Consider the following 25667-nt stretch of genomic DNA (forward strand, 5'->3'; position numbering starts at 1 on the left):
TAAATCTCCTCATACACAAAGGCACAGTATTCTACACACTACTTACAGGGGCCTTTTTGTCAATTGGCTTTATGACAAATTTTTTGTCGTTAAAAGAGATGTTTCTTATTTCACTCCAAGGAAAACCAATCTTGGGTGTCAGCCTTCAAAGAGAAAAAGTTCTTGTTAGAAGCAGCAAAGATGTGTGTATGATTTATATCCACTAAGCCTTAACTCCATACTATTTTCCCTATCACACTCAGCTACATTTAGAAATCAACAATAGTTCAAGCATGTTTTGATAGACAATTTTTTTACACATTATTCCATCAAATGAATAAATTAACTAACAAAAAAATTACATGGCACTATAACAGAAGAAATTGCTATCTGTGACTTATTACACTACCACAAAACAGACAGTAAACATCACAATCACGTATTGATCCTTTATAAGCCATTGATAGTTTTACTTTCAGCGAAAAGAATAACTATTCAAATTTGAGAAAAGCTTGACATTTCAAATACTGAAATTATATTAGCCTTCAGCAATGTGGTACTTTGGTTTAACTTAATAGGTGTTCCTACATTTCCAAAGTTCAAATTAAATTTATTTCCCTTTTATCTTAAGTAAAATAAATTCAGTTATTTCCCTTTTATCTTAAGTAAAATAAATTCAGTTCAGAAACTGTTACAATGTTACGCACCAACTGCATAACTGTTAACGTTTTTCTCCATGAGCACAGAAAGTTTTTTCAATTCATGTTATCTTAATTACAAGTATTAAAAAATGTTTGAATACTTGACTGCAAAGAATCAGGAGTTAAAGAGAACCAAAACCTGGCTGAACATTCAATATGATCTGAACATTTTCTGAATAGTTTCCTTCTTCCAGGAGTTACATTGCCATCTAATGGCAATTAAGGCTCACAGAACTTTGTTGGAGAGCATTCCATCGAAGAGCATTAAGTTTCAGCTCCTTTGAAATATGTTATCTGGTGTCCGATCCATCACATTTAACTTTACTGTGAAATGACTGCTGACATCAGATACTGCTAACCAGCATTTGGAACAAAACGAAAGAGCAAGTCTGCTGTTCCATTTTCAGATTCTTCAAATTCTGTACATTTCAGCTTTATCCCTCTTCAAGTAGGGCAGAATATTTGATCGCTATCCAGACACAACATTCATCTATTTTCTTCCATGTCTAAAAGCTTTCACTTTTAGATACCACAGTTTTTCTTGCTCTAACAACTATAATCCTAGTCGCTGCTCTTAGAAAATGTTTCTCATTTAATAAGTTGCTCAGCTCCTCAATGTCTTCTTCATCCTGACTGAAGAGGAAGGCTTGAGAGAGTGAAGAGATAGAAAGAAACCATATAAGGATGATCTAGCTTTCTAGCTGTCCATATTAAGCAGGTACATTTAAGTTTCAACAGAACTGCTCTTCCTTTCCCTTCTTTTGCATCCCTATTTAAACTTTGAAATTCAAATATTCTGGCAGTTAACACGTCTCTCTCTTTTTCTGCCTTTTACATAGATTAGACGACGTTTGAGAACCTGTTTCGCTAGATGTTACTGAAAACACAATAAGGTGGTTTATAATCTCAGACTCTCCTAGAACTGCAAAATGAGTATTAGCCACTTACTTATCATCGTGCTCATAAATATTCAGACCCAAAGCATCCACTCCTAGCCACAATTCAGTTCCTTTTTTATTCTTTATTTCAAAATAGTTGACTCCATACATTTCCAAGTCTTGTGCTATCTTAAGGTATTCCATCATAGAATCTTCCCTGATGAAAGAGAAAAAAAATGGCAGAGTATAGACAAACCAAAAGTACATTGTAAGAATAAGGGAACTGCGGAGTAACTAATCAGTGTAAAAATTAGGTGCGACTTAAACGTCTCTTAATGAAATCCACATGCACATTGACTCAGATACTTGTAGAGCTCTTCACCCTAATATATGAGTAAAGTCGAATCATTGCAGCGAGCTACGGAAACACTAAACATATTTAGTGGACAAAGGCAGCTGACAACCAGAAATCACAGAGGTAAGCCAATAATCTAACTGGAAACTCAGCCCTCACTGACTGAAGCTTTCATGGAAGTTTTTGATGACTGCCTAGCCCGGTTGGAAAAAAAAAGCAAGTAGTTTCTGAACAAATATGCCACCTCCCAAAATGCATCCTAATAAAAATTAAAAACAATCTTAAAGGTCTTGGCATATTTTTTAAAATAATTACCTTAACATTCCCCTGTGCTCCTCATGCCAGTTCTGTATTCTTTCTTCCCACTGTTCTTTTGTCAGTTTGTGCTGTTCTAACACGCTGTGAACAGAAGTTGTTGCTATTAAATCACACTGACAACCAACTTAACCTCTTAAAGTTAGGGAAAAAAAAGTTAGATTGCATGGCATAACATAAATTTTAACCGAATAAACTTAAACACAACTTCCTATATACCTCATCTTTTCAACCCCAACAGACACAGAAACTTTGTATTTCAACAAATACACTTTTTAAATAGCGTGAAATCACTTTTTCTTTCATGGTATTTTACACCCTTTTTATATTAAAAGTCACAAAATTGCATATCTCAGTTTTCAATAAAGTCCTAAAATGTAATGTTTAGAACACCTGAAAATGCAAATCTACAAAATCCTCGTATGACAGTGCTACAAATTAATCTCTAGGTATGCCCAGATAAACTCAAGCTTTCATTCTGCTGTCATTTGAACAAGTTAGCAGACTAGCTTGTTGTTATTTTCTTTTAAATAAAATCAATAGTGAAGCAGTTTCAGGAAACTATTCGAGTTTTATCTAAAGCAGGCTGCAATGATGGAATTCTATTTTGAGCGACTAGAATTTTCTGTGTAGCGTTGAGGTAAGAAATCAAATACATAAAATAACTTTATTATGCTTTTATTCCATGCACCTAAGCATTTCAAACATTATTTTAGAGGAAAATAGAGACTGCAAGACATTCTCACTTCTTCAGTAAAATTAGTTGTTTTCCTTTCTTTCACTTTTACACAGGAAAGTAAGGATTTACCATTTTTCCCTCCATTTTTAGCAAAGGTCAATTAGGAATAGACTGGTGATGCAAAACACAGTAATGCAGTCTTTCTTCTGTTAGAGGATCTTTCTGTCACTTGATTTGCTACTCGACCTCCTAACGAGTGAAGTGCACTTTGCAGTGGTAGCCACATCACATTTTGACTTGCTTGGTGTACAGCCCTGTCAACAACAGGCTCTTGTCCTCATATCCGAGGCAGAGGTTTTAAGTTTTAGCATCTGCACAAAGCTGATACATTCACAGAAAGATGCAATGACAAGACATTCTGTTTGCTCGTTTTCTCATCTTTAGTCTTGAACATAAGAATAAGCCTCAAATATAATTACAGAAGCCTCTTACAAAACACACGAAGTAGAACAGTCTGCTTTCGCTGTAATAATGTAAAAGTATCCTGGCAATCATTTACAAGAATCTATTACTTAAAAAAAATAATAAAAATTCCAAGTCTTTTAGGACAATGTTAATTCATTAAAGAAGTTCTGTAATTAAACCAGGCCTGATTTTTATATCGTGGACTGCTTTCCTCCATTATTTCTTCTATTCCTCTCACAGATATTCACCGAACGTTCAAAAAAAGTTTTCACAGAAGTATAACATAAAGCTATCAATCAAAAAAATAGGAAAAAAAAAATACAAACCACAATATCGCAAAATGCACTGTTCCAGGGTTATGTCACACAAGTGCCCATCCAAAAATAAAAGCCCTGCTCCCACGGCTTCTTCACGGATTCACAGAATGGTTGAAGTTGGAAAGGCCTTCTGGAGGTCATCTTGTCCACCCCTCTGCTCAAGCAAGGCCACCTGCAGGTTGCCCAGGACCATGTCCAGACAGCTTTTGAGTATCTCTAAGAAGGGAGACACCACAAGCCCTCCAGGCAACCTGTGCCAGGGCTGAGTCACCCCCACAGGGGCTTGAGCTTTCTCTGCCTTTTCAAATGAAGTTAAATTTACACGTTCCTCTTTTTGAATTGTTGAGTTGAAAGACTGTGGCAACAGGCACAAGCGAAATACATTCAAATACAATTTTTTAACTTCACTTCTTCATACTAAAGGTGGTCAAACATTAGAACAGGTTGCCCAGAGACGTTCCAGCATGTCCATCCTTGGAAATATTCAAAACTCACCTGGAAAAAGCCTGGAACAGCCTGATATAACTAGAGTAGGATAGTTAAGTTGGAAGGGCCCTACAATGACTATCTAGTCCAACAGCCTGACCACTTCAAGGCTCATCAAAATTTACAGCATGATACTAAGGGCATGGTCCAAATGCCTCTTAAACACTCTTCCGGGGAAGAACAATCCCATGGATCAATACAGGCTGGGGGCTGGCCTGTCTGAGAGCAGCTCTAAGGAAAAACACCTGGGAGTTCTGGTAGGCAACAAGCTGACCATGAGCCAGCAATGTGCCCTTGCAGCCAAGAAGGCCAATGGCATCCTTGGGCTGCATTAAGAAAAGTGTGGCCAGCAGGTCAAGGGAGGTCATCCTCCTCCTCTACTCTGCCCTGGCGCGGCCTCACCTGGAGCACTATGTCCGGTTCTGGGCTCCCCAGTTCAGAAGTACAAGGAACTGCTGGAGGGAGTCCAGCACAGGGCCAATAAGGTGATGAGGGGACTGGAGCATCTCCCGTAGGAGGAAAGGCTGAGAGAGCTGGGTCTGTTTAGCTCAGAGAAGACAAGGCTGAGGGTTTATCACACTAATGCTTATAAATGTATAAAGGGTGGGTGTCAGGAAGATGGGCCCAGACTCTCCTCAGTGGTGTCCAGTGACAGGACAAGGGGCAATGGTCACCAATAGGAAAACAGGAGGTTCAACCTAAACACAAGCAAATACTTCTTAACTGTCCAAGAAACACTTTGAGTCCAAGAAACACTTCGAGTCCAAGAAACATTTCTTAGACTTGACGATCCCAGGGGTCTTTTCCAACCTGAACGACTCTATGAGTCTATGAATCGTGAGGGTGACGGAGCACTGGCACAGGCTGCCCAGAGAGGTTGTGGAGTTTCCATCTCCAGAGACTTCAAAACCTGCCTCAACACGTTCCTGTGTGATCTACTCTAGGTGAACCTGCTCTGGCAGGGGAGCTGAACTAGATAATCTTCAGAGCTCCCAGCCTCAAACAAATTTGTGTTTCTCCTCAACGCTGGCAATTTCTTTGGTGATAGCCATCTCATCATTCAGTCCCCTCCCTTCACTCTTCACACGCTACTGATGAAACATCACTAGCAGATATGCCAAGACTTGCAGCCACAGGAAGAACTTGATGCCTTGTTGCTACCCAGCCATAGTTTTGAGCCAAGAAACATGCAGTAGTTTGTACAAAAACTCTGTAACTGAAACTGCAAATATTTTCTCATCTTTTTTAGTAAATTTTTGCAAAGCTAGTCTACTTTGGGAAACCAGTATTTTTGATGTTATACACTATATGTTTCTGAAGTATTTTTGTGAGGTGCTTGTTAGTTTTCTGGCAAATCTCCTGGTGACAGGAGGCAAAACAGGAATAGTTGTGTTAGAACGAATACAAAAGCTGTGTGCTCACTCAGCACAGACTGGCACACGACTGGTTGAAAGCATATGCTGGGAGATCATATGAACATTTGTTTGCTGAAGAGGAGCATCTTAAGTATTTGAATGTCATACACAAGCACTCCAGTGTTCACAAGCTGTCATTGTAACCAAGTAAAACCCAAGATTTGTGAACTAACCGTTTTAGTAATGACAGTTTTACTGGTTCTACATCTCTCTGCTTTCCTAACAAAGAGGTTTTTTTCTAGAAAGAGGTATACACTTCCTTCTTGTGACAGTGACGTTTAAACAGTCAAACCCAAACTCTTAGCGAGGACTTTGAAAAATAAAACATTTACAGAAATATTTCTTTCAATACTTCACCACAATCCTTTGAAATGCTTTTTTGCTTGATAGAAAATTCTCCAGGTTGTTTATACTAATAAGCAACGTTCTGCTTTTAGTTTTTGAACCAAAGAGACAAAGCACATGACTTCTAAAGAAACCTCAAATTATTCCATGGCTCTCGTTCTCTGAAGATACAGCAACATTACACATTTAGTAAGCACACATTTATTCATGGTACATCACTACGCATTCATCTACACTAACAAAACCGTCTAACTTTGTGTATTTGTGTTGCCATGCTTCCCTTGCTGCCAAAACATGGAAGGAGCATGGTTTTGGTTGTGTAAAGGAACACAACTTGAAAAAGAAGAAGAATCTTTCGTGCTTGCTTTTCCTAACCAGTTAGATGAGTGATATAAAAGAGTTTATACTCAACAGCAACAATTTAGTTTCCTAAACATTCTTTCCAGGATAGCATTTTTCTGCTATCTTTTCAGGCTTGAAGGGGCTCTGAGCAGCCTGATTTAGTTAAAGATGTTCCTGCTCGCTGCAGTGCGGTCGGACTAGATGACCTTTAAAGGTCCCTTCCAGCCCAGTGTGTTCTAAGATTCATTCTACGATTCCATTTTCTTTGCAATACACTTAATTATTTTCAGGAAATTGTCATCATTTACATGTACCCCCAAAAAATTTTAAAATCAAGAACTGAAGGAACAAGTATCAAATCAATCTTAGTGACAAAATTACAGTATTTTGATTTTAGTTTAGAAGAAGCAAGCCTCCATGAACTTAAGATTAGATCTGGAGTACTTTGAAAATTGTTCAACGAAATCTGTGCAGATGGTTGTGGACAACAGAAAATAGATCTCAAGAAATCCACAGCCGTGATGTTTCTTTATTTAGAATCTAAATTACAATTCTACACCCTGCTAGCAAAACAAGCACTCTTAAGAAAACTGCCATTAAATGCACGTTATCACTTAATATTTTAATCATGAAAAATGTGTTGTAATCAAGTTGATATACAGGAGTTGATGCAAAACCAGTCTCACTCACCGCTGAGGGAGAAGTCTGTCATTGGCCAGGTAGCCTAGTTTATGTATCTCCTTACTGTAATCTCCATACTTGGACTGGACAGCATAAGAAGCCAGAAGAACTGCAGTTTCTGGCGGGCAATAAATTTCATCATTCAAGATCGCTTCTTTGACTTGAAGGAAGAAAAGTCTCTGAGTTATTTCCTGAATTAATTCCTCAGATACATCTTCTGGAAAAAACTTGGCCCTGAACTTAAACTGCAAAGGATTTTCTTTTCTTACATCTTGTTGTGTTACCTATGGGAAAGAAATAAAGGAAAAAAAAAAAAAAAGAGCACTAAATAGCATATTAAATATAATTAACTCAGTAGTAACTAACTTTTTAGCTCCTCTAAACTGATATACATTTCTTCCTGACAAGCACATGGCACTGATTCAAGTACATCAATTTTGATAAATCTGACAATTTTGAAATACTACTCAAAGGCTGTTTATGACTTTTTTGTAGGCTTGTGTGAATTTGTATTTATAACAATAAATATCTGGGAAAAAAGTTGTAATACATATTTTAAAAGAATATAAAATCAAGACTATATCCAAGGATGCATTGCAGGAAGTAACAGATTAGGGTCCAGAAAGGTTTTTAGCAAGAACTACAGCATGTTTCTTAAATGTAAGTGTAAAGTTGGATTCTTTTAAAACTCCTTGAACTACTGAACTAACTATATGTGCTTTGTTCCTCTGCAAAAAAAGCATAATTCCATTAATCGTGTTATGATTTCTGTGAAGAGATCAGATGTGGTCATCTTAAGCTTTAAGTGTCAAATTTCAACAAAAATTAGCTTTTATGTTGAAATTTCCATTTCATTTGGGGTCAGCTTTCAGCACCAATTATGACTAAAGCAAAAAAATTCAAAATTAAATTGATTTTAACATCAAATAATACAGTGATTGTTAAAAGATGTATTCGTAATTCCTCATTGAATTTTATGTGCACTTGTAGTCTCTCTAAAACTTCTTCACTACAGATGAAATGATGTTTGCTTGGCTTGCAGGAAGTTTTCAAAAACTGCAAACATAATGTAAGCATTTAATCACCTACACAGGGCAGTGTAACTATTATATTCAATATTTCAGATGCCAATTTAAAAAGTTTAGCTCAGTTTTCATTATTTTCCATCTGCTTCTGATTTACACACATAGTATTTCACTTTAATCTCACCAGTGAGAAATTAGATGTGCTCTTGCCACAATAAAACCTTGTTTGCACATCACTTCTGTGATTTATCAGATCCTATCTGTATTTACTGCAAATATTTAAACAGTAACTTACATGTTCAAGCCAGTTTATGATTATGCATTTAAGAATCAAATGTTACAAGGTTAAAAAAACTCAACTGCCTTAGTCAAACTTAAAGAAATTTGCACACCCTTGCTGCTCCTGAACTGCACCAGCAACTTAACTTCCTAAAGACTTTCACAGAGTAATGTCTTCTGTATTTTTCACAAACTATGCACCAAATCCTTTAGTCTCCAATCCCCAGAGGCAAGCCATCAGGGCTAACGAAATATGTGTAGCCCTACAATGTTTACTGCACATGAAACAAGACACACATGAAATTCTAGGAGACAGCTTTGGTCCGTAACAGGTTTAACTTGCTGTACTTACTATAGAGAATAAAGAAATATTGTATATATGCAGATAGTGGGACTCGCTCCCAAAAACCTCTCAGTTTACCTCTCAACGCTGAAGATAAAGAGCGGTATTCTTGACTAAGCTGAACTCAGAAAAAAATCCTTTATTTTTGAACAGGACCATTAATAACCTGACAGCCAATATTAAAATAGAAAGTGATCATTCAAATTTATAAACAGAATTTAAAGTAAAACAACCTGGTACACAATAGCTGAGGTCTACTGATTAAATACCTAAACAGAAGTTTAGGAGCCTATTATTAGTTCTTGTTTATAAAGATCTATAGCTGTGTACATGCAAACTCCTGAAGCTCAAAATACTTCATATACACACCCCCCAACTGTAAAATATTTATTCTATTATATTTTGTTACATGAAAAGAGGACAACCATAGGAACTTAAGTTTTCCTAATGCAAGCATCCCCATGGTGCTGCAACTAGAAGAAATGTGGTATCTCCTTCTCAAATTAAACGTTGATGCAGCTTTGCATATTCTTTTATAACCAACCAAACTTAGCACTGTATTTTGTTATTTGCCAACTTTTCAACTAAATTTGAAGTCAGCTGTATCTCACCTACAACATTAAAGCAGTAAGTCTCATAAAAGTGTACTTCAAACTGTACAAATTCCTAAATAATAGGGAATTTTTACCTTTTTATTTAGCTTCAGCCAAGTTGAGTAGCCTTTACTGTCCACATACTGTAGCCCAAAAAACCAGACTTCACGAAGACCAACAGTTTTCACCACCTAAAAATAAATGATCCATAATTAGTGATCGCTACAAGAGTATTTTTTTTAAATGGTAATTAAGCTAAAGAAACCATCTCAAAATGAAGTGGAATCAAGTTTTACAAGAATAAAAAAAATTAAAATAGTAGCAAAACATCAGGTTCAGGAAAGCATTCACCTCAGTATTTTAAATAAACTCAAATACCATGTTGCCAAACTAACAGCTGGAGCAAGCAGCTTACTGCTAACATCAAATTGGGCACCTGAGGAACACAAGGTAGCAATCAGGACCCTGATATTTCAAAGCACATCTAGGAAGTGAGTGATCTGCAGACCTACAGACAAGCCAAGTCTACTTCCACAGAAGACAACTGGTGAAACTATAACAAAGTGTAATACCTGCAGACACGTATGAGGTAATGAGGGTGAATCACCTCCTTCCGATATTTTTCAGATTTTCTAAGAGTTAACAATAAAACGGGTAAGGATGATCTAGCTTGTAAACTATACACAGACTTCCTCTAAGATTTCTGATCAAGTCTGAAACTTTCTACCAAATAATGCTGGCACTTAGGCTCTGCAGTAATGTGAAATGAAAAATAAATATGGCATAAGAAACTTAGGATTGATTCCGGCTCAAAAGATTCATTGAGTGGCTTTAGGCAAGTCACATCTGTAATAGACGATCTATCCACCATCACATCTTATAACTTGATAATAAACAGGCAATAAAAACTTCTTGGAGAAAAAAACCAAAACTAACAACCAGAGCAATAGACATCTTTTGGCAAATCAAAATATAAAGACAACCTAGCAAGAATTTCAATAAGCTGGTGTCCTGGGTCTGAGCTAAAACCCAGTCCTATTTAGTGATTTTTACTTTTCAGTTTTAGTTTCTTCTAAAAGGCTGCACTTTCTGAAGTGAGCAGCATGTTTTCGTAGACAGTGCCTGCTACTAGCAGTGATAACCCCTGATGTTTACAGTTACTGCCTGGGACTGGGATGCAGACAGGCTCTTGCTTTTACTTTTTCTTATAGTGACCAAGGCCACTGCTGGCTCTTGTGTGCCACGCTGGGGGTGCTGGGTAGTAAAGAGGGGTCACAAGGAAGAAAAAGGTTGCACGTCCGGGGAGTAACAGACAGGACAGGTGACCAACGAGAGTATTCCATTCCATATACGTCATATTTAGTATAAATTGAGTGATCACGAGAGTTTCTGCCCTTCTTTGGTCTCTTCTGCAATGGCCGGTGTCCAGGGAGGACTCCATCTGACCTCCTGCTTTTGATCCGGATCCTGAGTTCCCGTATCCAGCTCCCCGCCGCCGCCGCCGCTGAGCCTGGGGTTTCCCCAGAGCCTCCTGTTCTGCAGCATCAGGGGGGATTGGTATCGGCGGGCGGAGGGAGTCGGGTTAGATATCAGGCTATTATCTATAGTTGTATATAGTTCTTTACTTTTATCATTCCACTACTATTTTCTATTATTATTGTTTCACTAAAGCTGTTGTAGCTTTTTTTTCTTCTCTAACCCGAAAGTCTCTCTGCTTCATTCCCTTTTCCTTCCCATTCTGGGGGGGAAGAGGGGGTTAGAGAGCGTCTGTCCATGTTAGAGGCCAGCCCAGCCCTAACCCACGACAGCTGGCTTCCAAAAGATCATGAGGCTTATGAGTTATCTGGAAGGGAGCACCATTAGCACAAGTGTCTGGCAAGCCAGCGGACTGGAGGTCAGCAAGTGTCATGCCCATCTTCAACAAGGGCTGAAAGGAGGATCTGGGGAACTACAGGCCTGACAGTCTGACCTCGGTGCTGGGGAAGATTACGGAGCAGATTGTCTTGAGTGTCATGATGTGGCACATACGGGACAACCAGGTGACCTGGCCCAGTCATCATGGGTCTATGAGAGTCAAGTCCTGCTTGACTAACCTCATCTCCTTCTATGACCAGATGACCCACATAGTGGATGAGGGAAAGGCTGTTGGCATTGTGACATTAGCAAAGCCTTTGACACCATCTCCCACAGCATTCTGCTAGAGAAGCTGGCGACTCGTGGCTCATACAGGTATACACTTCACTGGGTTAAAAACTCACTGGATGGCTGACCCCAGGGAGCTGTGGTGAACAGAATTAAATCCAATTGGTGGCTGGTAACAAGTGGTGTTCCCCAGGGCTCAGTAATGAGGCCAGTGCTGTTTCATATCTTTGTCAATGGTCTGGATGAAGGGATTGAGTGCACCCTCAGCAAGTTTGCTGATGACACCAAGATGGGTGGGAGTGTTGATCTGCTGGAGGGCAGGGAGGCTCTGCAGAGGGACTTGGACAGGCTGGATTGATGGGCTGAGGCCAACTGCATGAGGTTCAACAAGGCCAAGTGCCAGGTCCTCCCCTGGGTCACAACAACTCCTGGCAATGCTACAGGCTTGGGGAGGAGTGGCTGGAAAGCTGTCTGGCAGAAAAGGACCTAGAGGTGTGGGTGGCCAGCCGGCTGAGCATGAGCCAGCAGTGTGCCCAGGTGGCCAAGAAGGCCAACGGCATCCTGGCCTGTGTCAGAAATAATGTGGCCAGCAGGATCTGGGCAGCGATCGTCCTCCTATACTTGGCACTGGTGAGGCCACACCTCAAATCCCATGTTTTGTTTTGGGCCACTCACTCCAAGAAAGACATTGAGGTGCCGGAGCGTGTCCAGAGAAGGGCAACAAAGCTGGTGAAGGGTCTGAAGAACAACTCTTATGAAGAGCAGCTGAGGGAACTGGGGTTGTTCAGCCTGAAAAAGAGGGGGTTGAGGGTAGACCTTATCACTCTCTACAGCTACCTGAAAGGAGGTTGTAGTGAGGTGGATGTTGGTCTCTTTTGCTCTTATCTGACTCTTTGTTACCTGGGAGATGGCCTCAATTTGCACCAAGGGACATTTACATTAGATACTAGGGATATTTTTTTTCACCAAAAGGGTTGTCAAGTCTTGGAACAGGCTGCCCAGTGAAGTAGTTGAGTTACCATCCCTGGAGGTATTAAAAAAAGATGTGTACCTACGGTGCCTGGGGACACAGTTTAGTGGTAGACCTGGTATCACTAGGTTGATGGTTGCACTCAATCTTAAAGGTATTTTCCAACCTAAATGATTCTATGATTTCTTTTTATGAAACATATCCACCACAGGTTTCTTCCTCTCCTAGGAAATGTATGGATAAATTGGAGGACAAATCCCCGCTCACTCATTCTGACCACTGAGAGGGTAAACAGGAGTAACAACAAATGTTAAGACACTTTCTGATACATGAGAAATTTTTAAAAAATCGGTTTGTACAATAAATAAGAAGTTCACTGAGTTTCATAATGGAAAAGAAAGTCACAGGCCTCAAATGCTAATACTTGTCTGCTAGCAGGTGAAGATGATGAAAACACACACAGAGAACAGGAATCAAATCAACAACTCCAGAAAACACCCAAATTAAAAGCTTAAAAGAAGAATTCATTGACTGAAAAAAAAGACAAGTTGTTCACCAAAGCTAAATTCATAGAGATGTTACCTTCTGCAAGTAATAATCAATAAGTCTACTGTCATGTCCACCACTTCTGCAATAACCTTCAAGACCCATCCTCTCAAAAACAGTGCTATTCAATTCTCCTCCTACAGATAAAGAGCATAACTTGTCTGAAAAATTCATGCTGGTTTTGCAATACAGTTCAGCTCTTGATGTTACTCAACGGAACTCACACATGAATTTAAGATCAGGCTGAAAATGCTTCTCTCCTCACACACAACTATGCTCATTGATTTTTCTTAACCTAACAATTTTTGAATTTAAACTTCCAGAAGCTGATTGCAAGAGCTGGTGAGATATCCACCACCGCACAGTGAACTGAGGAACAAAACTGAAGAAAGCATGAAAAAGAACTCAGAGCTGTATCTTTGTTCGCCGTTTATGAATGCCTCAATTTGGATGAACCTGATTACCTGGGCACAAGACGTTACACAGCAGATCGTCACCCCACCCAATACTGCACGGCAGGAGATAGCAAAGGTTGGCAAAAGACAAGGAATAGCTTGAGGCTTCTGTGCCACAGAATACCGCGCTTTTTATTTGATGGTGGTGTTGGTTAGACAAAAAACAGGACAGCCTCTTTCTTCAGGAAGTCTCTGTATGAAGCCTATTCCTACATAGAAGCTGAAGATATACTGCTATTGACGTTATAGAAAGGGGCAGGGGGTAGAAGTGTTAAGAGTCAGTCATTTCAAACAAAAACTGCAATTGAAATTTCGTTCATCTAAAAGTGGAAGCTCAGTATTATAGAACAATAAACATTCTCCTTTCAGTTTATATACTAAGACATTTAATTGACTCGTGAAGGACTATTAAAATTTTAGCTGACTTTTAAGAATGCTTTCAATGTGTTACATTCTCTTAAAAATCACCACTAATTACATACTTTAAGCATCTCTAATGGAGTGGACAGAAACAACACTTCTACTAGACATAATTGTTGATATAGTTAAAGTGGTTTTGAAGAGTAATTTTGAATATTTCTGCAATTTTAAGTAGTTGCACACATCTTCGATCTAGGTAATATAATTTACTGGTTTCTTGAGGAAAAAGAAAACAACATATTGACAAGCTTCTATTCTTAATATTTTCTACAATACTCCACAACTTCAAAATTTGTTTCAAGATTCTGATGACTAACAACACACGAAATGAATGAATGATTTCTTAAAAAGGGTTGCTCTAGCATTTAGTCTGTTTGGCTGATGTACAACAGAGACACCATCAGAGAATGTGTAGTACTGATGGGTCTGCAATCCTTAAGGACATTAAAGCCATCATTTCCACTTTTCCACTTAAGTCTCACCGCCCCCCCCCCCCCCCCCCCACCGACTGGATCCTAGCACATTACATTCCTAACATCCAGAAACTGAAGAAATATCTACAGCTCCTATTCTTGGAAAAAATAAAATAAAATGTTAGCTTTCCTTAATGAACTTCTACAGTCATACTTATTATTAAATAGTGAAGGCTATATAAGTTTCTCATACACATACCTCTAAAAATTATATTGCAGTTGCAACTATAATGCAGTAAGACATAAAAAATACCATTAATTTCGAAGCAGTTCTATACACACAATTCAGCTAAAACCTCACTGCTAACCAATTTGCAGAGCTGTCTTGGAATTTAATATATTCCAGAAGTAATGAGAAAGTTCAAACCGAGAAGATAGCTTATATAATAAAAGTAAAAACATAATCTATACATGGTAACACTTTCACTTCCTCAAACTATGCCTTAATACGCAGAATAGTTCTATGTGTTTGTACACATACATACAGAGACACAAAGAAGTTACCTGATCAAAGAGCTGCTTGCCTGTAGTATTGGGCTGGATGGCAAATTCCAACTCTGCATCCATTGTGGTGACTCTGACATTGATCTACAGAAAATAAAGAAATATTGAAATTATATTTTAACAGTTTAATGCTTCTATATACAGTGATTAGCCTGTAAGAAACAATATATGGTAAGTAAATTCAACAATTTTAATGGTCTTGTATACACACAGAACATAACAGATACAAAAAATGGAAAATTTGAATCTGCAAAAAGATCTCATTTATTTAGTATAAAGCACCTTCAGTAAAATATTTAACACTAGGTTTGAAGATCTAATCAAGGAACAAAGTTCAAAATCAATTTAATGGGATTGCTGACATGACTGCTGCACACTCAGAGAACACTGGCACATCCAGCTACTGGGCACTGTCTTTCAGTGGGCTTCCCAAATGTGTGCAGAAGATGTTCCTAGTTATATATGTATCATTAAGGTATTTATTACTGGCAATACAAAAAGACAAGCAGCCTTCTGCCTCATCATTTTTAAAAGTAAGAGGAAAAACAGTCTTAAAAAGCACAGAAAATCGGAGCTTGTACACCTCAGAACAGACTAACAGCATATTTTTCATCAATGGAAGGCAGAACTATAGAAGTTTGCTACCCTTAAGACTGATCCCATTCAATTCCCTTACGATAAGACTGAGAAAACCATGACTATTTAATGAACTTCCTTCTCCTGAAAGAGAGGATAATTTTCCACATGACTCCTGACAGTCACTGGTTTTATTTGTTCCAAAACAAGCAGCCAAATATTCCAGGAGATACCTGGAAGCCTGCCTTACTCGGAAGCAAAATAATCTGTTCCAATTTCTCTTGAACTGGTACACGGACAAGTGACAATTTTCACAAACCATTACAAAGCTCTAAACGCACAGTACTGTCTTTGCACAGTTAGAATGGTCTTCCATGCCTACTGCCAGAGCTTTACATCTTATTTACCTTTGAATGGGAATATAAAGTGTTAAAGGTCAACTCTACTTTGCTATAAATGTAAAAAACAGAAACACAAAGCTTATTTAAGGCACACAGATATATTCTAATTTCACTACTATAAAATATGGAACAGGAATAAATTAGGACTTGTATTACAGGTTCTTGATGTATGCCTGCATAAACCATTTCCATTAACCATTTCCCTAATTTTGCCACCAGGTGGAATACTTTGAGAATTGAGCGTCTTGAAAAAGTTTCCACGAGACAGAACACAGAAGCGGGGATCTGAAGTGCAAAAAAGAAAACTGGACACAAGTTGGTCTCCATGCAACAGATTAAGTTTGTTCGCTCCCCTCTTTAGGGTCAAAGTAAACACTTTGGCCATGAGCTGGATACACAAGACAAGCAGAGGGAGTCTGAGAACCTGTAGGTTTTAGATCTGCAAAGAAGGAAGATAGGAGGGGGTTAGCAAACTTTTCTTGTATGCAAACACTGATAAAGAATAAGAGTTAAAGGCTTTGGAGTAAAAGATACTAAACTTTTATTGCAAAAAGAAAAAAAATTTAAAATGGAGGGTGTGTGTTGGTGGGAAAAATAGGCATTTTCTGTAGATTCTCTCACTCTGCCCATTTCAAGAGGAAAAAAAAAATTTGCTTACTCTCTAACAGAACCACCCATTTTAAATGGTAGGTCTAACTCACTGCTAGTTGCACCAGTTTAAGTGTGTGGGGGGTTACCCCTTAATTAAAAGTTAATTTTTTTAAAGCATTGCTTTAGGGCAGCTACAAGTAAGCAAGTTGCAAAGGACAAGGCTAAAATGTAACTTTATTAAATGCCAAAGCAGTCTGTTATATAACAGCACCATTACCAAAACAAGAAGCATCACAGAAGATCTGCAAAGCACAGCAAGTTCAACTAATCGCAGAAGACTTCAGAATTGCAGCAGAAACTTCTTACATAAATATCCTTCCAACAAACATCATCTCCTACAAATGCAAGAATTGCTACTCGGAAGTCTATATTCCTCAGAAGAACTAAAATATTCAAACAGTAAAAAAAACAGACACAATACTCAGGCAAACTCAGTCTGTAGATTTTGTTCACTTCTGGCTGTTTCCGCCTCAAATAAAAGCTCTCGGAGCTCACAGCTGCTCCACCTGCGATAGACACGAACACACTTTAGCAGTACCTGCTTGCTTACATGCATTACAATAATCGATTAGTGTCTTCAGCAACCTTCTGTTTCTTTGAACTTCTGACTGATCACCCAAGTGCTAATTAACATTTACACTTTCAGTTCCACTAAGGAAGTTGCAAATTAGATTATAGCAATGTTAAAATGTTTCCTTTCATTATATATAAGTTAAGAAGAGACTTAAAAAGTTAACACCACACTTCATCGTTTTGCTCCTGAAGATATTTGGACTGACTTAGGTTTCTGGCATACAAATACCAAGATTTTATAACCTTCTAACATTGTTTCACAGCTTCAATTATTTCTGGTCATGGAAAATAAGGAGGTTACTTTTGGCAAAACCCGAGACTGAGCCCAAAAGGTTGATCACACAGCACACTCTCAACAAAATCAAACCTCTGGTGTCAGTTGCATTGACTGTGTAATAAAGCTAAACAACTACACCAAGGAGAGTCATGGAGAAAGTTTCCACGTTATAAGTAAAGCAGGGAATTGAGAAAACACAGGCAGAGAAAGAATCATAGAATGGCCTAGGCTGGAAGGGACCTTAGAGATCATTTAAGGGCCACTCAATTCAGCAACGGGCTGCCACTCATCTGCTGTTGAAGCAACACCCCTTAACATGGGACAGGGGGAAATTATCTGAACCACAAATTATGAAGACAGACACTAATCTGAATATACTCTGAACCAACTTTACCACATGAATACAGAAACTGCAATGAGCTCTTGCAACAGTGACATGAGAAATTTATGGTTTCCAGTGGCAAGTATTGGAGGGCGACCACTCTCTTACCACAAGGCTCACCTGCTGCCTGTTTTTCAGTCTTGATCTCACCAGGACTACACATCTTCTTTCAAACTTCAGAAATGACAAAGCACTAGTCAAGAGGTCCCCAATTACTTCAGCTGCTCAATAGTGAGACAAATCCTGTTCTGCTTTGCACAGGTTCAGTGCAACAGCTGTGATGAGTCTGACTTGGTATATTCATATGTAATTTTGACTGAACTTTGAGTACACAGAAGTCTTCCCAAGGCTCTTGCTCTGGTAAACTAATCCGGAAACTCTCTAGGTGGTTCTGCAATTCACAGGAGTATGCCTGAACAAACTCTTATTTTTTAAGGTTAAAAAGTGGCTATAGGCAAATATCGTTTTTGATGCCACAATTTAACAATTTATATCACTTTATTACTGACCTAGAGATCTCTACACAAATACTAAATACTAAAATACCATGGGGACACGTCTGGTAAATACCTGAAAAATGCTACTGTAGGCTTAGCAACTAGATAACTTAAGATATTGTGAATTCTCTGGTAAAATCCATGCAGTGAGAGATTAGGCAACGCGGCACCTGAACGGTAGCTCTGTGATGACAGACAGAACTGACACTTGGCAACACAGCACTTCTAGACCAGCCCTCTTAATCCAGCATCAGTTATCACTGACTTAGGCCACTGTGACATACACAGTAAAAAAATAAATAAATAAACCACAAACCCACAAAAAATCCTAAACAAACAACAATACACAACCAAAACAAATAAAAGGCAAAACCAAACAGAACCAAACCCAAAAAAACCTCCACCAACCAACCAAAAACCTCAATGCTTCCAACACCCAACCTATAGAGCTACAGACGTTTTAATGCAGAGGATTTAAGACAGCTTCTCAGCTCCAATTTCAGATGCAACACTATGCTGATGTTAGCCAAAAAAGCTAGGACAAGGAGTACACTCTTGTGCTAGGAACAAAATTACACTTAAAAACACCCACAACCCATAGGCAAATGTGAACACCTTTAGGGTTTACCTTGTTCTGGCAGAATCTCGTCCTGACTATATATACTGCCTTTATGCAACTATACATTAAATTACATAAGCCAAGCATATAGACAAGCCCAGCCTGTATCTAAAGGAAAATATAAAAGAGCAGGTTAATGAGTTATTTTAATTTTTTAAGAAGTTCTAAAAGGAGGAAAATGCTTAGTACAAAGGGGTTTTTTTCACCTGACTGCCCTTAAGAGTGCATTTATGAAAGAAAGCTGCTGTAGTGGCATGGAAAAAAGTCTTAGGAAAATGCTACCGCAAAGCTCTATTCCAAAGCACCAAATCTGTTTAGAATACCAATACCTACCTGGCACCTTTTAAAGTGACTATTTAGCTTGGCTCATTTGCCTACGTTATACAATATAAACAGGTGGCCAGGGACAGAAAACTCGCGCCATAAAAGGATCATCAAACATTTGGAAAAAAATTGCTTTAAAAAAAGTATAGGTTTTCTTTATTTCTGACAAAACTGCTTTGACTCAGTATCTGGGTAAATATATTTATATAAAAAAATCTATATGTAATAAACTTTTGCCAAATAACAACACTTTAAACCCCTTGCATTGTGACAATTATCTTCACCTTACAGAGTCATAGAATGTTTTTGGTTGCAAGGGACCTTTAAAGGACACCTAGTCCAACCCATCTGCAGTTAGCAGGGACACGGATCAGGTTGCTCAGAGCCCATCCAACCTGACCTTGAATCTTTCAAGGGATGGAGCTTCTAAAAACCTCTCTGGGCAACCTGTTCCAGTATTTCACCACCCTCATTTCTTCTTTTCATCTAGTTTAAATCTATACTCCTTTAGTTTAAAACCGTTACCCCTTGTCTTGTCGCAACAGACACTAAAAAGTTTGTCCCCATCTTTCTTATAAGCTCCCTTAAAGGGGGAGCTTACTGAAAGGCTCCCATAAGGTCTCCCTGGAGCCTTCACATCTCTAGGCTGAACAGCCCCAAATCTCTCAGCCTGTCCTCATGTGGAAAGTGCTCCAGCCCCCTGATCATCTTCAACATTCTCCTCTGGACTCCTTCAGACAAGTCTGGAGCCCTCAACACAGGAAGGACACAGAACTGAAAGCAGTACTGCGTGTGGGGTCTCAGAGCAGAGGGGCAGGATCACCTCCCTCAGCCTGCTGGCCATTCTTCCCTCAGTGCAGCCCAGGAGAGGGTTGGCCTTCCGGGATGTGACCACACACTCCTGGCTCACGTCCAGCTTTTCATCCACCAGCACCCCCAGGTCCTTCTCAGCAGGGCTGCTCTCAATCCCTTCATCCCCCGGCCTGTACTGATACTGGGGGTTGCCCTGACCCAGGTTCAAGACCTTGCACTTGGCCTTGTTGAGCCTCATGAGGTTCACATGAGCCAACTTCTCCAGCTTGTCTAGGTCCTTGACATCAGAACTAGCCACTGGATTTTACCTGTATTTTACCAGACTTGCCTCAGAATGCTTGATTCAGCACAGTCAATGGAAAGAGAAGAACACATACATATTGATAATTCTTTCTGAAGGCATCAACTGATGGTCTGATAGCAAATGTTGCTAACAGGTTAGGAGGACATATGTCACAGATTACAAAATTGTATTTATATACAATTTATATACAAGCAATTCATCTATGAACAAATTTGTCCAAACCAATAAAGAGCATAGTCAATGAATATACCTGGAACAATAACCATGCATGTGCACATATTGAAAGTACACCTTTCATATGGGAATTATATTTTTGACATATTCTTTCACTTCTTTAAGGGCTTGAAAAAAAATATTTCTACACTTCCTTGCAGCAGCTAACTTCACCCCTTCAGTCCTGCACAATTTAACAGGATATTACACAGTCACTACATTACCTTTTGACCTCTTCTCAAACGCAGAAATAGTTCATAGAAGATGCACAAAACCTGGCTGTTAGCTTAACAGCCTAATACCTCCTATTACCGTACTTCAGTCATCTTTTGCAGGTGTTAGTCATGGCACTTCAGCTTTCATCAGGAAGCTGAAACTGAGTAGGTACCAGGATACAGTAAGAAAGACATTTAAAATTACATGGAAAAGGTTTCCAGTGGTTTTGATTTGTTTTAATGAATGCAATATGAATTATTCACCTGTAAAAGCCACAGAAGCCAGTCCAATTCTTACCTATAAGAAAACTGCACATAGCAAAAAAATATTTTTTCAAACGTTTCCTCACACTAATTCAGTCGATTACTATATCAAATTGCATACAAAATTATTTTTTAAGGAGTAGCGGTATATTGGTCCTACTGCTTTACACACTGTACAAATATACACAGCACACTCTTCATAACAACCTCAAAGCAGACATAGGAAAAGATGCAAGAGAAAAATTAATGAAGGAGAGAAAACAGCATTAGGAACAGGAAGCTACAGAATAATGGCAAACAGACCCTACCAACAGAAAAATCAAAAGAAAGCAGTCTTCCAAACTGGCATCAGTTGTCTATTTATGCTGCAGGAATAAATCATATTTTCAAACCATAATTAACTTACAAACTATATTAATTGAACCACTTTACAGAAATTAACTTGATCTTGCAAATATTAATTCAAATTTTAAGCATTCATATTATTCCAAAATCTGAATCTGTAATCTACTCCTTTTCAATACTCACAATATTGTAAAATGTTGAAGAAGTCTATAAAAAGAATTCTTTTTTAATCCTAACAACTTTGACATCCACTCGTTATTACCCAGCGTAAGATTCTCTTCCACGTCTTGCAGTCTTGTGCAAAAATGCCACAAGCTACCAGCAAAAGCACTGATAATTTTAACTCTTGTTACACCCTATAAATGCAACTAATATTTCAGTTAATTAAATCTAATCTTCTTAGCCTATGAAATGATTAACAGTTACGTAACTAATGATGTCTATTTTTAGTTTCCATGTTTCTATTTTTGGTGAAGATCTAGGAGAATGGCATACAGCTGAAAAACACTTTGTTCTTTTAGGAAGAAAGTACTGAAAATAAGATTCAACTACCACTCTATTCTTCCATAAGCAGAGAACTAAGCACAATGAAAACAACCCTATAACAGCTCCGATTTTAGTTACAACAGCAAAGACCTAATTAAGCAAAAGTAGTCAACTTTTTTTTTTTTAGATGGATCACAACAGAAGCAAAATGAAACTTCATTTAGCACTGCTAGGCCAAACTGAAAATACTAAGTCTCAGAACTATCTTGTTTTAAAAACAGAGGAGATAGTTGAAAGAATGGAAAGCCACTTTGTTACAAACCCGGCCAAAGCAAACGGGAAGACTTTTCTACTGAAGCAATCAAACATGAAAATGTTTCAATAATGTATATTTTTCAGACGTGTATTACCTTACTATCTCAGAACAATAAATTAAAATCGCTTTTACCCCTCCAGAACTGCCTCTTCACAGTAGCCTCTAAGAAAATCCCAAATACATAAGAAAAATGACCTTTTACGACCACGTATGTGGCATTAGCCTTATATTAGGCTGTAACTTCCAGGAAAAAGGAAATATCTGTGCTTTAAAATTCAACTATGACAAGACTCTTTAGTGGTCTTCATTTAGTCTAGAATACTACAGAACTTTCCAACATGAAAGCAAGAAAAAACAAAACCAGAATCTCTTAGATTGGTTTAAATGAAATCAGTAAACTTCATATCACAGAAAAAAAAAAATCTACAACTTAATTTTTTGTTATGCGTAACAAAAAAAAACCCCTCATTCCAAAAACAGGGAGAATTTACTGCACAGGTTCCCATATTTACCAGATGACTAGATTTTCTGAAAATTATCAATTGGATCATTACAGTAGAATCTAGGGGGGGTCACAGAAAAAGAAGAGAGTTATACAATAACACTGTCAAAATTCTCACCAGTTATGTTAAACGGGTTTTCTTAGTTCTTACCCATGATTATTTCATTAGCTTTCAGGTTAAAAGACCTCCAATAATAAAACTACAGAACACTGACAGTCTTACTGCAACAGCTGTCAAAAATAAAGAACAAGGCATCAAAGCATAAAATGTTTCCGGACTAGAAGTACATTTAGTTAGTGTGGACTGTCTTTAAAGACAACCGCTAAGAACTAGAGTGAATGTCCAGAGCGAGAGACCTTCCACAGTCCAGTATGACTAAACCCCAGCAGAACAGCAAGACTCTTCAAAGAACAATGTCAGATTCATTAAACACAACCAATGACAAAGGCTCTTCCAGTCTCCAAGGCAGAGAGGGAAGAAGAGGAGGGGAAGAAAGAAAGAAAGGGAAAATCTCCAAAGCAGTCTGGTTTTATTTTTATAGGTCAATTTATTACTTAATCTTCGGCATATGTGCTACTTCTTCATTCACTGATTAACAATTATAATTACAGCAACCTGTAGTGTACAGGAAGAAATTCATCTGACATTTTTTGAGAAATGTCATCAATTTAACTTAATACCTTCAATTTAACTTAATTTCTTAATGGCTCCTTTCACCTGTCTTCCTTCTAAGATCTCACATGCTCCTACATTGTCAGGTGACATGCAAGAACACCCTAACATATGAGAACTCTATATAAAGCCCTTCATAAAGGCGAAAAGAAAAAATCTTGTCTTTGGCATGAGTCCAGCTTCTTTCCTATGATCTGGTAGCTAATTTCCATTCCTAGGGTGGATTGTGAGTTCTTCCAGTATCTCCGCAATCTCTGTTCTAAGGATATTGCTTTTCTTGTAAACAACCCCAAAACTGTATTTCCTACGATTTTCTCAGGTCCTTAAAATAGAAGGAACCCTGCCTGCCTAAATTTCACGGTTTCAATCACAGAGTTTAAAAAGAAATAACCTCACTCAGGCTGTTACGTTTTTTTTTTCCTAGTCATCATTTCTGTGACTTCACTGCTCTACAGCTGCATACAGTTAGGGGTTCCAAGAACTGCAGAAGCCTGCAGCAACTTTTTGCCTTATTCTTAAAATACCATTTAATATATGGAAAGTTTTATCAAAGGCACGACTCAGTTATCATAGCCAGGACTCAAAAAGGTCAGAAAACAGTAAACTGCTAATTCATTTTCCTGCCCTTAATAGTGCAGCTTTCTGCAAGAAGGTGGCAGAATACAAATGACCACTTATATTTTTAAAAAGTGCTAAGATACTGCCCCTAATCCACGGTAGGGGAAAGAAGTTACAGAAACAATATGGTATGGCCAGGTGGTCAGTAGACTAACAGCAAAGTTCAGAACAGAACTTTGACCCCTTGGACAATCCCATGCTCACATTACCCAATAAGCTGCACTAGTTCCAAATCTGGCATGTGATACAGACCATTGACACTCATAATTTCTGATTAATAGTACAAACCTTTTATATATCTATGTATCGGTACGTATCTGTGTGCACACGTTCACTCTTACTAATAGATTTGCCCCATTCCAAATCTCCTACCTTGATGAAACACCAGTAAACAGAGAGAGCCTGAAGGCTATTACGTAAAGCAATTGAGTTGAGCAGAAACAATCTCCACTGACAATTCGGTTCCCTTTCCAAATGCTTGGCTCAGTGGATACAAGAAGAGACAACCAAAAGTCGTTTAACTCATGGCAGATGAAACCCTAAGCCACCAGTATTACATCAACAGCAAAATAATCAAGCTGCTGAGTAATTACCTCCTCAAAGAATTCTGGAACTATTGCTGAAACAGAAGTCTGAGATTTTCCCTCCTGCAGAAGGGATGAACCCTTATTTCAGCAGAAGGGAAATGAATAGGAGGCCACAAATATATATATCCCCATGTGTTGCCTGATCTAGTCGAGAGGTGGTGTCCCTGGTGACAGGGAAGCTGGATTAAAATGATCTCTAAGGTCCCTTCCAGCTTAGGCCATTCTATGATTCTATAATATCCCCCTCAACACTTACCTTCTAGATTATACCCACTACCGTGATAAAACTATCACCTAACTTGGTGCTGTGGCTGTCACAGACACTTTATATGTTTTCCCCTGCCAAATCCTTCCACTGATTCTCACAGATATTGAGTCAGGCTCAAATTATGCCTCCATTAACCACTGTACGTCATCTCATCTCAAAGTCAACAATTCCTGAAAAGTCATCCCTCCTGCCAGTCAAATGGGCTGTAACTTCATCGTAGTTTATAAGAACTGCTCCCATCTCCAAGTGCGTTCCATGCAACTCCCAGGACTGAGCTTTCTCGACCTTTTTTCACAAGTGGATATTAAACTATCTCAGCTCTGATTGTACATTATTAGATCTTATGAAATCATGAAAGGGCAGAGTTAAAACAACTAGAGCTGTCATAAGATCACTTCAAAATGTGAAAACTCTCTTAGATTTTAAATGACTAAGAAAATGGATTCTTACTGGTTTCGGCATTTTTCTTGGTTTTTTTCAGTCTCTTGTCCACTTAAGTCTTCTACAAACTCTTCACCTCCTTCTGTTAAAAACAAAATTTAAAGGGTTGTTTTTAAATTAATTGAAACTAGGCTCATGTACATCACAGCAAATTATATAAATCCCAAAGCAAGTAAACAAGTGCTCTACATGTATGAACAAACTCTTCAGTAGATAACATAATTAAAAAGCAACTAATTTGCAATAGTCAGAATCTACAGATCTCCAAGTAGTAACCTCCTGCCTAATTTTCATATGCTATTAATCCACTGATGTTAGAAAAAAGGCAACAGTTCCCCAATTGCTCCCAACTCTTTTCAGTAGTTTTGATATCAGACATCTTCTAGCATTAAAAACCCTTAACGTTATTTACAAGGAAGTAAAATTTGCACAAGGAATTCCAACTCTGCACATAATCTGCCAACTCTAATCAAATCTGAAACATCATGAAACCAAATAAAAAACCTAACATAATTTTAAGGCATTAAAACAGCGTTTTATGTCTATAAAAGCATCCATTTTTCTCACTGAAGGAATGATACAGTCATTTTTCCCAAACGAAGAGAAATGCAAGT

The 25667-nt window shown here is 38.3% G+C and overlaps 1 protein-coding gene across 1 annotated transcript in view; it reads right to left on the reverse strand.

The window, feature by feature from the left end:
• LOC104276917 (radixin-like) overlaps positions 1-25126 on the reverse strand; it is a 41358-nt gene extending 16232 nt beyond the window's left edge. Inside the window, 7 exon segments of the mRNA XM_009873389.1 lie at positions 47-143; positions 1629-1775; positions 2229-2312; positions 6968-7242; positions 9294-9389; positions 14709-14792; positions 25063-25126. Coding sequence (XP_009871691.1) covers positions 47-143; positions 1629-1775; positions 2229-2312; positions 6968-7242; positions 9294-9389; positions 14709-14792; positions 25063-25074 — 795 coding nt within the window. The 5' untranslated portion in view covers positions 25075-25126.
• Between the last annotated feature and the right edge of the window lie 541 nt (positions 25127-25667).

Source organism: Apaloderma vittatum, unplaced genomic scaffold (genome assembly GCF_000703405.1).
Source record: "Apaloderma vittatum isolate BGI_N311 unplaced genomic scaffold, ASM70340v1 scaffold9377, whole genome shotgun sequence".
NCBI classification, from domain to species: domain Eukaryota; kingdom Metazoa; phylum Chordata; class Aves; order Trogoniformes; family Trogonidae; genus Apaloderma; species Apaloderma vittatum.